Here is an 11083-nt window from a genome sequence, read left to right as displayed (position 1 = left end):
GATCAACACGAGGGATATCGGGAATTTCTCTGATGTTCCTCACCAGGTCCCCGACGTTACTATGAACGCGGTGGTTAGGCAACACGGAGCTCATGTCTGGAATTGGCCCCAAAATCTCCAAATGGGTACATTGGCATGTCAGACCATGATTGCTTCGAGCCAAGTGGTGGCTTCACGGAAGATAACCCCTCAGGTGGGATGATACTGCCCTATCCTTTGTTTTGGGGGCTGTAAACCAGAGGACAGAAATATATATATAGTTGCGAAGGCGCCCTCACAACAATTTCATTTACACAACAACAACACTTCTATCTGTTCCATTACATTCTTCTTAATTGAACCACTTCATTACTCCACTTCTTCCCTCGTCATCATGGCTCCCAAGAAGCAAATGGTCCTCAAGTTGACCTCCTTCCGCTACAAGAAGGAGGGGATCTCTGAGAAAGAATTCCACGAATACGCCAGCAAGTCGCATGCTCCTAAGGCAGCCATCGTACAGGCTCGCCATGGCGCTATCAAAGTGTGCCAGGTTTGTTATACTGCCCATTGCCAAGCCCCCGCCGGGGTCCTATTTCCAAAGATGTTTATTGAAGCAGATAAGCTGACCAAGGAAATTCCGAGCAGTACCACACTCCTAGCGCCAGCAAGAGGCTTATCACTGAGAAGATCCCTTGGGCCGTACGTCCAGGCTGGGAGATCGAAGATCACGACATCATGGTGTGTGTGTACGTGCCGAATGCGGAGACAGCACAGGCGATTGTGACAGACCCAGACTTCCAGAGCCTCGTGGCTGGCGAGGACGAGATCTGTGACCAGACCCGCGCCAAGTTGACTGCGGGGTGGGAGGAGGTGTTCGTGGAGGATGGCAAGGTGGTCGAGGCCGATTATGGTACATTTGAGGAGCTCACTAGCCTTGGCCATGATAGCAAGCCCACTTCGGCTCCCGAGGGCATCCGCATCTAAAAGGGAAATAGAGAAGATAGCATCAAATACCTAGTTAGCTCCACCAATAAGATACGTATGTGATTTGTACTATTTGTGGGACTAGCTGGTCCATAGACTGCGTGAAGTGAGGACCTGGGGTTGCAGCTTATCCTGCTCGGAAAATACATCAGTGTGGAGTAAGTGGTCCCTGTCTATAACTCAATGGAATTAATATGCATTTTATCCCTTTTCTATCGCCTTCTGCTGTACTAATTAACCGAATCATCGTTGGTGATAAGAATGCACTCATTGGGCTCCTCTTTTGGGTTTAGCGCTGACACGATGCATCATGCTAATTTAGAGAGTTTTAGACACCTTTCAACCACGCGGAGTTGGGCCCTTATTAATGCCGAACTGTCAGTCAGCATCCAAATGGAGACTTCATGGGATGATGATTGAATGTAATTGGAAGAAGAAGACCGAGTGGATCCATCACTGCGCGTTGAAGACATGTCTCTGTGATTAACAGAAGCCTAGACTTACGAAGCCACCAGAACTTGCAGCCCTAGCTCGATAATGCCGCCAAAGAGGTAAGCACTAGCACTTAGCTCGGGGCATGATTCGCTATTCTCGCTCTGCGGAATCCTTGTGAAAATCTAACTAACCAGTCATAAACCAAGTAAACAGTTACCATAAGTGATAATGTTAGAGGAACAGATTAAGGCACAAATCAAACCGCCCTGATCAGTCACGCGTGTCGTCCAACAGCAAACCACAATGCCTCTTTCACGCCTTCTTTGCCAGCCAAGACAGAAACGTGCTCAACAAACATTACTGGACATTGGTGACCACTCGTATTCTTCGGTCGAACTTCCACTCCTGCCCTGGTGTGCTTCGACGGAGTATTTACCGCCGTATTGCCTAAGCGCTTCCCACAGGATAGACCAATTTGCGGCCCGAAATCTGCTTACTCCGGAGCAGAGGCAAATCGCCAACAATTCGGGGCAAACCCCCTTTCTGCACTTGCAGTGGATGGGTCTGCAATTCCCCCCGTGCCAAAATGTGGGTGCAATGACGTGCCCACTCAATAGCAAATTGGCGATCTTCAGGCCGTGCAGTGCGATGATAAGACCCTGCTAGCTGGACATCCTCCCCAAAAATAGTGGCGCTGTGAATCCACTCTGGTTGGATATCCTGCCGGCGACCCTCCAGCCGAGGGGGATATCGGTCTAATGCGCAATATCGGCCCCCATCCCCACCAATAGCGCCGTAGCACACCGTTGTGGCATGAGAGTCGGCAATACAGTCCATAGCAAACGCCAGTGTACCCTTCGTGTAAGCACGGATGTCTTCCTTGCAAGTGCGTGAGGCGTAGTCAAAGGCTGCCGTGGCCCCCCGCTGCTTTACGAGCGGGAAATGCCGCGGTGAGCACGTCGTGATCGGCTGGTAGCCATGGAGTCGAAGCATCTGAATGGCCAGCGTGCCGGTCGCTGTTGAGCCTCCGTATACGAGGACAAATGGCTTGTTTGTGTTCGTTGAATCAGGGTTGAGGCTTATCTCTGTTTGCAAGCCAAGCGAACGAAAGAGTAGTCCTACAGTCATGAGACCCATACCCACAGATGCAGCCTCTTCAAAAGTCATGGTCGGAGGCACTCGAAAGCAGAGACTCGGGTGAGCGACGATATAATCTGCAAAGGCACCATTGTTCGGGCTTGTAGGACTGGCCCCAAAGACAAAGCCGCAGACACGTTCGCCGATTGACATGTTCTGCACTTCTTCTCCACATGCAACGATGACTCCAGCAAAGTCGCTGCCACTAATTGCGCCCGGGGTGGCCGCTGCTGCATCGAGCATCTTCCAATCAGACGGGTTGAGTGCAACGGCCCTAGTCTGCACCAGGATCTGGTCCCCTGCGAGGGACGGCACAGGGGTGTCGGTCACACATCGGAGGGAGTTGGGCCCCTGCACCACCAATGCACTCTGCGTTGTAGGTATGGCGGGCATTATGGTGAATGTTTGGCACCTAATGATGCAGCAATAGTGTCGGAACTTGGCTGGGTTATATACACTCCAATTTTACTGCGTATTCCTGCAATCCTGACGGGTCCTCGTCACGCCTCCTAATTCCCCCAGAGAACTGTCAAATGCATCTGGTCGTCTTCCATTAGTGGAGAATGGAACATTACTTTGCAACATTGCAGCTATCTAGCACTGAGCCCCTCCGGGCCTGCCCCGACGTCATCAAGCAATGAAGTCGCTGACAACCCCTCACATTCCTCAAGCGGCGCATTCAGCCCCCACGGGTATATTGCATGTTATGGGCGAAAACCTACCGGCTCTTGGGGCAGAAGGCCAGCCACATACAACACGACTCTGCCGCCTGCTGCTCTCTTAGAGGTACATACCTGTTCCGAGCCGGTGGCCCCCATGCAGTAGCATGCATGTAAGACGCAGTCTTACTCAAGCGGGATGAGGGGAAGGAAAGAAGGCTGATAGGTAATCTATCAAGGACCTCGAAAGAGGTCGTTTTATTTCCCAAAGTTTCTCACAACCACGTTTCTTTCTCCAAAGGATTCTTTGGCGTGTACTTTGTACAGGAGCCTTGCTTTCCACCAGTATGGCGAACAATACCAGCGCCATGGATGCGCTCCTGAGCAATCATTCCCGTGAGAATCGGGGACCCGAGGTTCTGGCAGCATGCATCATTAGCATGTTCTTCTGTGTGCTTGCTACTGTGGTCCGCCTCGTGGCCCAGGCCACCATCCGCCGCCTCTTCACACCAGATAGTATCCTTATCATATTTGCATCCATACTAGCCCTGGCAGTGTCCAGTTGCACTATTGCTGCTGTGAAGAATGGACTAGGTCGTCATGAGGTTAGCAATACCCGAGAACCAAATGGACTTACGCAGGAGAGTAGGGCTGACGAGTCCATGCAGTACTGGGTTATGAAGGAGGATCCCCATCCCCCCGAGAGAACGGCGTTCATCTTCGAGGTGAGTTTCAAAAACATACTCTCCCTCTCTAGGGTCCTAGGTGGGATGTCCAATCATGTAACTAAATGTTCTCTTCATACATAGATGGGTTATGTGGTGACCGTGTTGCAAGCCGCAGCCCTCATGTTCAACAAGCTTTCCATCCTCTTCTTCTACCAGCGCGCCTTCAACTCCATCATAAGATCTCTACGCTACACCATCTGGGCCCTCTTTGTCTTCTGCACGGGGCTAGGTGTCGGATCTACGGTAGCCTTTATTTGCGCCTGCGTACCACCACAAATGTTCTGGTTGCGCGTATATCCGATCTTCGGCTTTGAACCCCCGGAGCCCTTGCACGGACACTGCGAGCCCCAACGCTTGCATTTGGGCGTTCCCCTACTTCTCGATCTGTTCTCCGAAGTAGTTATGCTCTTGGTCCCGGTATTTGTTCTTTGGAATCTCCAGATGCCGTGCCGCAAGAAGGCTGCGGTGATCTTCACGTTTTCGTTGGGTGCGTTCGTGACAGCCATCTCGGCGGTGCGTTTCTATTATTCATGGAAGCTAGAGAATGGGGGAGATTTGTCTTGGGATGACACGGACAGTTATATGTGGAATAGTGTGCAGCTCTGCTGGGGTGTGGTGACAGCGTGTATCCCTGCATCAGCGCCGTTGCTGCGCGTGGTCCAGAAATCAACCACGGTATCTAAATCCCGCCGTCCGTTCAAACCACATGGGTATATGATGTCGACGAACGGTCGGGTCGCTCAAGGCAAAGGGCAAAGACATGCGCAGCGCCTCGATAGTGTGACTGAGCTGACTAACAGTTCTTGGGATGAGGGGGAATCGGGTCCATGGACGAACTCTGCTGATCCATCGCTGGAGCTTGAGGAGGGCAGGAGGGATAAGCATCAGCCATGATTATCGTGCAATTTCGCTTGAGAGAGCTCTTCGTTTTCATGAACTCCGTGTACTAAATGTAAATAAATTAGCCTTATCGATAGCCTGTCTCTGATCTTTCTCAGTGCACTCCCATTGGTCTATCATAACACTACCAACTGCTACTAACTACTAGACCGGAAGAGCAATGCCGATGCTACTGGGGTCCGAAGTAGGAAGGTGAGATGTTCCAACAGTTCAACAAAGCGAAGGAATGTGAACCATGATTATTCTTTGAAATTGTCCAGGGATTCTCTTTGTTCACTGCATATTCCACGCTAGTAAATGGCCCGAGTAACGGACAATTGGCCCATTGGGCAGTTGTCATCCTTCGCATCCCCTGCGCATCCCCACCTATCAGCCGGGGTCTGTAGGGTTAGCGTCCTGCGAGTGTCGCTGGCACCATTTTCCAGACCAACACATTAATATCGACTGATAGCCTTTCTCCTTCTGATAAAACCTGTATGGTACCAGTGCATACCAGACGGTATAATACACACGTCGCATCGAGGCAGAATCTGGACCGAGTAACCGGAGCCCAGAGCCCCTTTCCCGTTCAACCTTTCAGCTGAAACCTCAACTCCCATCTCTACTCATCCTGGTTCAGCCTTCTTCTTCCTGCGCGCTTTAAAGGTTCACGGTTTGCCTGCGCCTCCCAATCCTTCCCTCATCCTCCCGCAGCCATGGAAGCACAACCCTCATCCTCCTCCTCGAGGGGCTGGCGCTTCTGGCTGATTATTGCGGGTTGCGCCGTTACCTCGCTCCTGACGGCCGTTGAGTCCACTGTCACCTCGACGGCCCTTCCCACCATTTCTCGGGACCTGAACGCCGGAGAGTCGTATATCTGGTTTGTCAATGCTTTCTTCCTCTCCAGCACGGCCTTCCAGCCTCTCTATGGCCAACTCGCCGATGTCTGGGGCCGACGATGGCCGCTGATTTCCGCCGTCGCCTTTTTTGCCCTTGGGAGTGGAATCAGCGGGGGCGCTTCATCCTCCGGCATGCTTATTGCCGGACGCACTGTGCAAGGAGTGGGCCTGGGAGGAGTCAACATGCTGGTGGATATTGTACGATTCCTGAAGCTTGAATTCCCCTTATTTGCTTGTTTGCTCTTGTTCTGATTCGCTGCAGGTTGTCTGTGACCTCGTACCGCTGCGCGAGCGGGGTCAGATCATGGCGCTCATCTTCGTCGTCTTCGCGGTGGGCTCCTCTCTAGGCCCGTTTATTGGAGGCGCTTTCACTGAGAATGTCACTTGGCGCTGGTCTTTCTATATCAGTCTGCCGATCGCAGGGGCAGCCATCGGCCTCATGCTTCTCTTCCTTCAGGTGAAGTATCAGAAGAACACTACACTGGTCCAGAAGCTGAAGCGCATTGACTGGCTTGGCAACGGACTGCTCATCGCTTCGGTCGTGGCCATCCTGATCGCCCTCAGCTTTGGCGGTACCACCTACTCCTGGTCAAGCTGGCATGTAGTTGTACCATTAGTCCTCGGCCTCCTCGGCCTTCTGGTCGCTTTCCCGGCTATTCAAGCAACCCCTAAGCTATGCCCCGAACCCACTATGCCACTCCGCCTTTTCGCCAATAGGACCTCTCTGGCGGCCTTCACTCTCACCTTTCTCCATGGCATGCTCCTTTACTGGACGATCTACTTCCTGCCTGTCTACTTCCAAGGCGTAAAGAGCAGCTCTCCCATCCGCTCTGGCGTGCAACTCCTCCCCACCGTCATCGTCACAGTACCCGCGGCCATTGTCGCAGGCGTAGTCCTCACGAAGACCGGACGCTACAAGCCCATCCAAATCGCCGGCTTTGTTTTTATGGCCCTTGGCATGGGCCTGTTTAGTCTCCTTGACAAAAACTCCAGCACCGGTGCCTGGACTGGCTTCCAACTCCTTGCAGGCATCGGATCCGGCTTTGTTATCACTTCCACTCTCCCTGCCGCTCAGGCTGAACTAGCTGAGACAGATGTCGCCGCCTCCACTGCCACTTGGGCCTTTCTGCGCTCTTTGGGGTCCGTGTGGGGAGTCGCTATCCCCGCTGCGATCTTCAATAATCAGTTCGCCTCGCGTGTAGCGGCTGCCGGACTGGATAAGGATTCGCGTATTGCGGCTATACTGAACTCTAGTGGGGCGTACGAGCAGGCATCCGGGGACTTCGTGTCCACATTCCCTATGGATGTGCAGCCTGCTATTATCGAGGCGTATACCGGAGCGATGCAGCGCGTGTGGCAGATCTCGGTCGTATTTGCGGGGTTGGGGTTCATTATTGCTTGGTTGGAGAAAGAGGTCGAGTTGCGCACGACGCTGGAGTCGGAATTTGGCTTGAAGGAGAAGGACCAGTTGGAGGAGAAGGATGATTTACGGGTCGTGGAGGAGGGGCCGAATAAGTAGTTACGTCGTAGCTATAGTATTCTACGATGGCCATAATGTATGAGAGCAACACTGATAGATGACATGCGAATAATACTATATATAATATCCTCTATCCCGGAAGGCAAAATCGTTCTAAATACGGAAGATGACATGATGGAACCACATCGTTTCAGGGGTGGACACCTGAAGCACAAGACAGATACCCCAAAGCGATGCGAGAGTACAATAATTATTTGCTTGCCCTGTGGCCCAACCTGCTTATCTTCCATATCCATCCATTGCTTCTTACTCTTTAATGACATGGAAGCTTTCTCCATACCCAACAAGACCAATGAAACCCGGCCATCCTGTGCTTTCCTAATTACTTGAGATATTTCCATGCGTTCTATATCATCCGAATGCAATATTTTGCTAGTACATACGACCACAGGGTGTGGAAAACAGGGCTTCCCGTCCGCTCAGCCGTACTTAAGCCACACGCCGGGAGGTTAGTAGTTGGGTGGGTGACCACCAGCGAATCCCTTCTGTTGTATGTTTTTTTTTGTGTATGTTATTTTTTATTTTTGGTACTCTTTTCAATCAGCATTGTTGATTAGAATAATCACATGTAAGTGAACTAGTGGTCAAGGTTTTTTTTTTTTTTGGGTGGGGGGGGGGGGAATTGTCATAGCCCTGGATCGAAGTCGCCTAGTAACGAGAATTATTAAATGATTGATCGACCAGGAAGGATCACGTAGTTTGTTGTCTTCGACACTGTTATATATCTTTTCCACAATTTCAAAGTATAGCATTTCGACAGCTCACAAAAGAGCTCTGTACGGTACCCATGCTACTAAGAACCGCATTGGCTTGACCACACTACACTAGTACAATATGTATCACAGATGCCCACACTTCTTCCCGGATTAGGAGGCAAGGGATGTGGGGAAGGAAGGAGACAGAACTTTCATGATTACGCACACTGAAAGAGAAGCATAACACATATGACCAACCAGCTTATCGAAGGTATTTATCCATCCGTTCATGGCCAGTACAGTCGCCTGAAGCCGTAAAGGTTCCCGGGTAAAAACCCGGGTGGAGTGACGCAAACGGGGTTGAGTCAGAAGGAGAGTAAATCAGCAAAGGGACATAGAGCTACAACTTAGTCGCATAATGTATTTGGGAGCGGTAATGACGCATATTTCGTGAATGATAAACGGGATACAACCATTTTGTATCCATATCTTAAAGTAAATGTGTTGGGTCATGTGTCTTCCGGTGGAGATTGCATGACCACTCACAGATAGTTCATCTTCTCATTCATAGATAGACAGCCCACTGATAACCAGCGCATCCGCATTCACTAAGACATGCGAGCTGATCGTGTATCTCAAATTCCCTTATAGATGCATCGTGTCCGGCTGTACGGTCATACCTCCGCGCTGGAGTGCCAGAGTCACCCCAACATTTAGAACCAGCTTAATGTTTCCCTCCACATTGACACCGTAGTCTACTGTGTATGAGCAATCACATACCTCCAGTATATACTAGTGCAAGGCCAATGATGTTGGACGACTATGGCGGAAAGTTCAGAATAGCTCCTCTCCTGATGATTGTGATTGCAGTAACCAACTAATCATAGTCGTAAGTACTAGAGCCAATGCTTGCGATAACTATACATATTGCATTGCATCTAATTACCTTAGACAGCAGAAGAATATCGTCAGTACTCTATAAGTGTAATGCATCACGTTCCCCACGTTGGCGGACATTGAGACTGCCATGGAACACAGCCCGGGGTCGAGATGAGGAAACAAGGGGCCGTCTCTGTTTCTAAACCTGAGTGGAGTACCACGAGGGGCATAGGCCTATCCACAGAAGCTCATGGTGGACTTGATGAATTAGTATGCTGCGGAAGAACCGGTCGAGGGGCTGGTCGGATTGTGGGTGAAGAAAACTATGGTGATCGTGGAGCACACCTCTGGAACGAGCTGGGACACAACCGGGATTATCTGTGAGTATTGATATTAAATCGCAAGGGTCGGTCGGATAAGAGATAGGAGAATCGGGCCTTTTGTCTTTTATTTTCATTGCCTTTTCTTTTAGAAAAGAAAATTATATATATATTGAACCGCGGTAGTATCAGCCAGAAGATAAAAAAGGCAGATCTTGTCTTCCTCATCCGAATGGCATAATTCGGAAGTGATGCATTCCTGTTCTAATTCGTCCCTCTAAGCACAAAGGCCCCCTGGATACTCCGAGATGGTAGTTAGTTAAACTCAATTCTGGGCTTGAGCAAATGTGGCTCATACACATACATGACAGGAAACAATGCTTTGATGTCGCGTGGCTAGGGGTGAGCAGGCGTTGAGTGTGGCATAATCCCTTCCTCTCCGCGCCCCAAAAGTGCAGCTTTCGGTCTCAGTAAAGTTATCATATACCACCTTTCTAAGGCCATCGTGTAGAGATCGAAAAATATCAGCCGTTATGAATTTTACGTAAATCACAACATGCGCTTTAGTGGCAACCCATCTCAGTCTCGACGTAGGCCACTGAGATATCATCACATGCGAGGGCCATTGATGACTTGCACCGTGTTGACAGCCACCAAGTACTGGGCTTTGGATGTTGCTCTGCTCAGAACACGAAAAATGGTTCTTGGTGCGGGCGGGGAGTATGTGATCTGTGTAACTAGTCCTTGCCTAAGTCACCGTGGTACAAACATTCTTTAGCTTAGGTGTCGGTGTCCCATGTCACGGTATTCATACTCCGTGCCAATCATGCTTGGTTCGCATCAGAATTTACCTCCAAGGTGCCTTAGATCCTTGCATATATGTTTCGGTCTTCACGAGTACAATAGCGCTGGATGATACCTACCATTTCCATCAGCTAGCGTCAACGACAACAACCACTACACACTTCACCCTTAACCTTCAGCATATTTCGACCAACCATCATGCCCTTCACCGGCAAACTAATTGCCGTAACGGGCGCAGCCTCTGGGATCGGCCTAGCCACCGCTCGATTACTCGCCCAGCGTGGTGCAGCCCTATCAATAGCAGATATCAACGCCGAAGGACTTGGAAAAGCAAGGACACTTATTGAATCAGAGAACAGCCCTAAGTCACACATTCTAACAACAGCGTTGGATGTCCGCGATTCCGCACAGGTCGACTCGTGGATCAAAAGGAGCACAGACAAACTGGGCCCTATATACGGAGCAGCTAATGTTGCAAGAGTCACTGAAAAGCAATTATCGGGCAATCCTCTCGATGCTGCAGAGTGGGACCATATAATCGGGACTAATTTGACGGGGGTAATGCATTGTGTCCGGGCGCAGGCCAGGAACGCATCTTCTGAGGGCGCATCTATTGTGAATGTCTCGAGTATAGTAGGGTTAACAGCCGTTCCAGGGGTCGGGCTGGCATAGACTGTCAGTAAACATGGGGCTGTGGGATTGACGCAGAGAATTGCTCAGCATTTGGCACCGAAGGGTATCAGGGTGAACTGCGTGGCACCGTAAGTTGTCCTCTTTTGCCAATTGTGGTGTCTCACTGACCTCCCCAGTGCGGTGGTCTCTACACCACTTACCGAGAAGGCATTCAAAGACTTCAAATCCCCATGATTTTGATGTCGGATATGCAGAGGCTTGCGAAACCAGAAGAAGTAGCGAACGTTATCGCCTTTCTTCTCAGCCAGGAAGCTTCCTTTGTGACGGGGTCCACATACCCTGTGGATGGGGGCTACTTGTACTGAACTGCAGTAATTGGTGCGGTAATTATTGACTGTATCATATTTGTGGCTTGTATGGGCATGTGAGATCGTTGAGAGTCTGCTGCACAATTTTATTTGTTTATCTAAAGCCTGCCTAGACCGAACTCGCCAGTCTCGAAATGCAATTGC

At 50.4% G+C, this 11083-nt stretch overlaps 5 protein-coding genes and 1 non-coding gene across 6 annotated transcripts; 5 read left to right on the top strand and 1 right to left on the bottom strand.

Annotated features, from left to right (window-relative positions):
* Positions 1–373: 373 nt before the first annotated feature.
* AtWU_06898 (EthD domain-containing protein) lies at positions 374–963 on the top strand (the record flags this gene model as incomplete). The annotated part of the gene is made up of 2 exons (XM_035502007.1): positions 374–529; positions 625–963. 2 exons carry the CDS (start codon positions 374–376, stop codon positions 961–963), a joined length of 495 nt encoding a protein of 164 aa, XP_035357900.1.
* Positions 964–1845: 882 nt separating this feature from the next.
* Positions 1846–2928, bottom strand: AtWU_06897 (zinc-binding alcohol dehydrogenase family protein; the record flags this gene model as incomplete). Its single annotated transcript, XM_035502006.1, has 1 exon — positions 1846–2928. One exon carries the CDS (start codon positions 2926–2928, stop codon positions 1846–1848), a length of 1083 nt encoding a protein of 360 aa, XP_035357899.1.
* A 613-nt stretch (positions 2929–3541) lies between these two features.
* On the top strand, positions 3542–4816 carry AtWU_06896 (thioesterase family protein; the record flags this gene model as incomplete). The annotated part of the gene is made up of 3 exons (XM_035502005.1): positions 3542–3799; positions 3863–3919; positions 4004–4816. The coding sequence occupies 3 exons, from the start codon at positions 3542–3544 to the stop codon at positions 4814–4816; spliced, it is 1128 nt and encodes a 375-aa protein (XP_035357898.1).
* Positions 4817–5517: 701 nt separating this feature from the next.
* AtWU_06895 (MDR family MFS transporter) lies at positions 5518–7219 on the top strand (the record flags this gene model as incomplete). The annotated part of the gene is made up of 2 exons (XM_035502004.1): positions 5518–5898; positions 5963–7219. 2 exons carry the CDS (start codon positions 5518–5520, stop codon positions 7217–7219), a joined length of 1638 nt encoding a protein of 545 aa, XP_035357897.1.
* Positions 7220–7621: 402 nt separating this feature from the next.
* On the top strand, positions 7622–7737 carry AtWU_r39. Its single transcript, XR_004775220.1, has one exon. It is a non-coding gene; the product is annotated as a 5S ribosomal RNA (ribosomal RNA).
* Positions 7738–10136: 2399 nt separating this feature from the next.
* AtWU_06894 (SDR family NAD(P)-dependent oxidoreductase) lies at positions 10137–10936 on the top strand (the record flags this gene model as incomplete). The annotated part of the gene is made up of 3 exons (XM_035502003.1): positions 10137–10566; positions 10647–10699; positions 10748–10936. The coding sequence occupies 3 exons, from the start codon at positions 10137–10139 to the stop codon at positions 10934–10936; spliced, it is 672 nt and encodes a 223-aa protein (XP_035357896.1).
* Positions 10937–11083: the final 147 nt, after the last annotated feature.

This window comes from Aspergillus tubingensis (genome assembly GCF_013340325.1).
Source record: "Aspergillus tubingensis WU-2223L DNA, scaffold_8, whole genome shotgun sequence".
Taxonomy (NCBI): Eukaryota; Fungi; Ascomycota; class Eurotiomycetes; order Eurotiales; family Aspergillaceae; genus Aspergillus; species Aspergillus tubingensis.
Note: the sequence above shows the minus strand (reverse complement) of the source record. Positions and strands in the feature narration are given on the sequence as shown.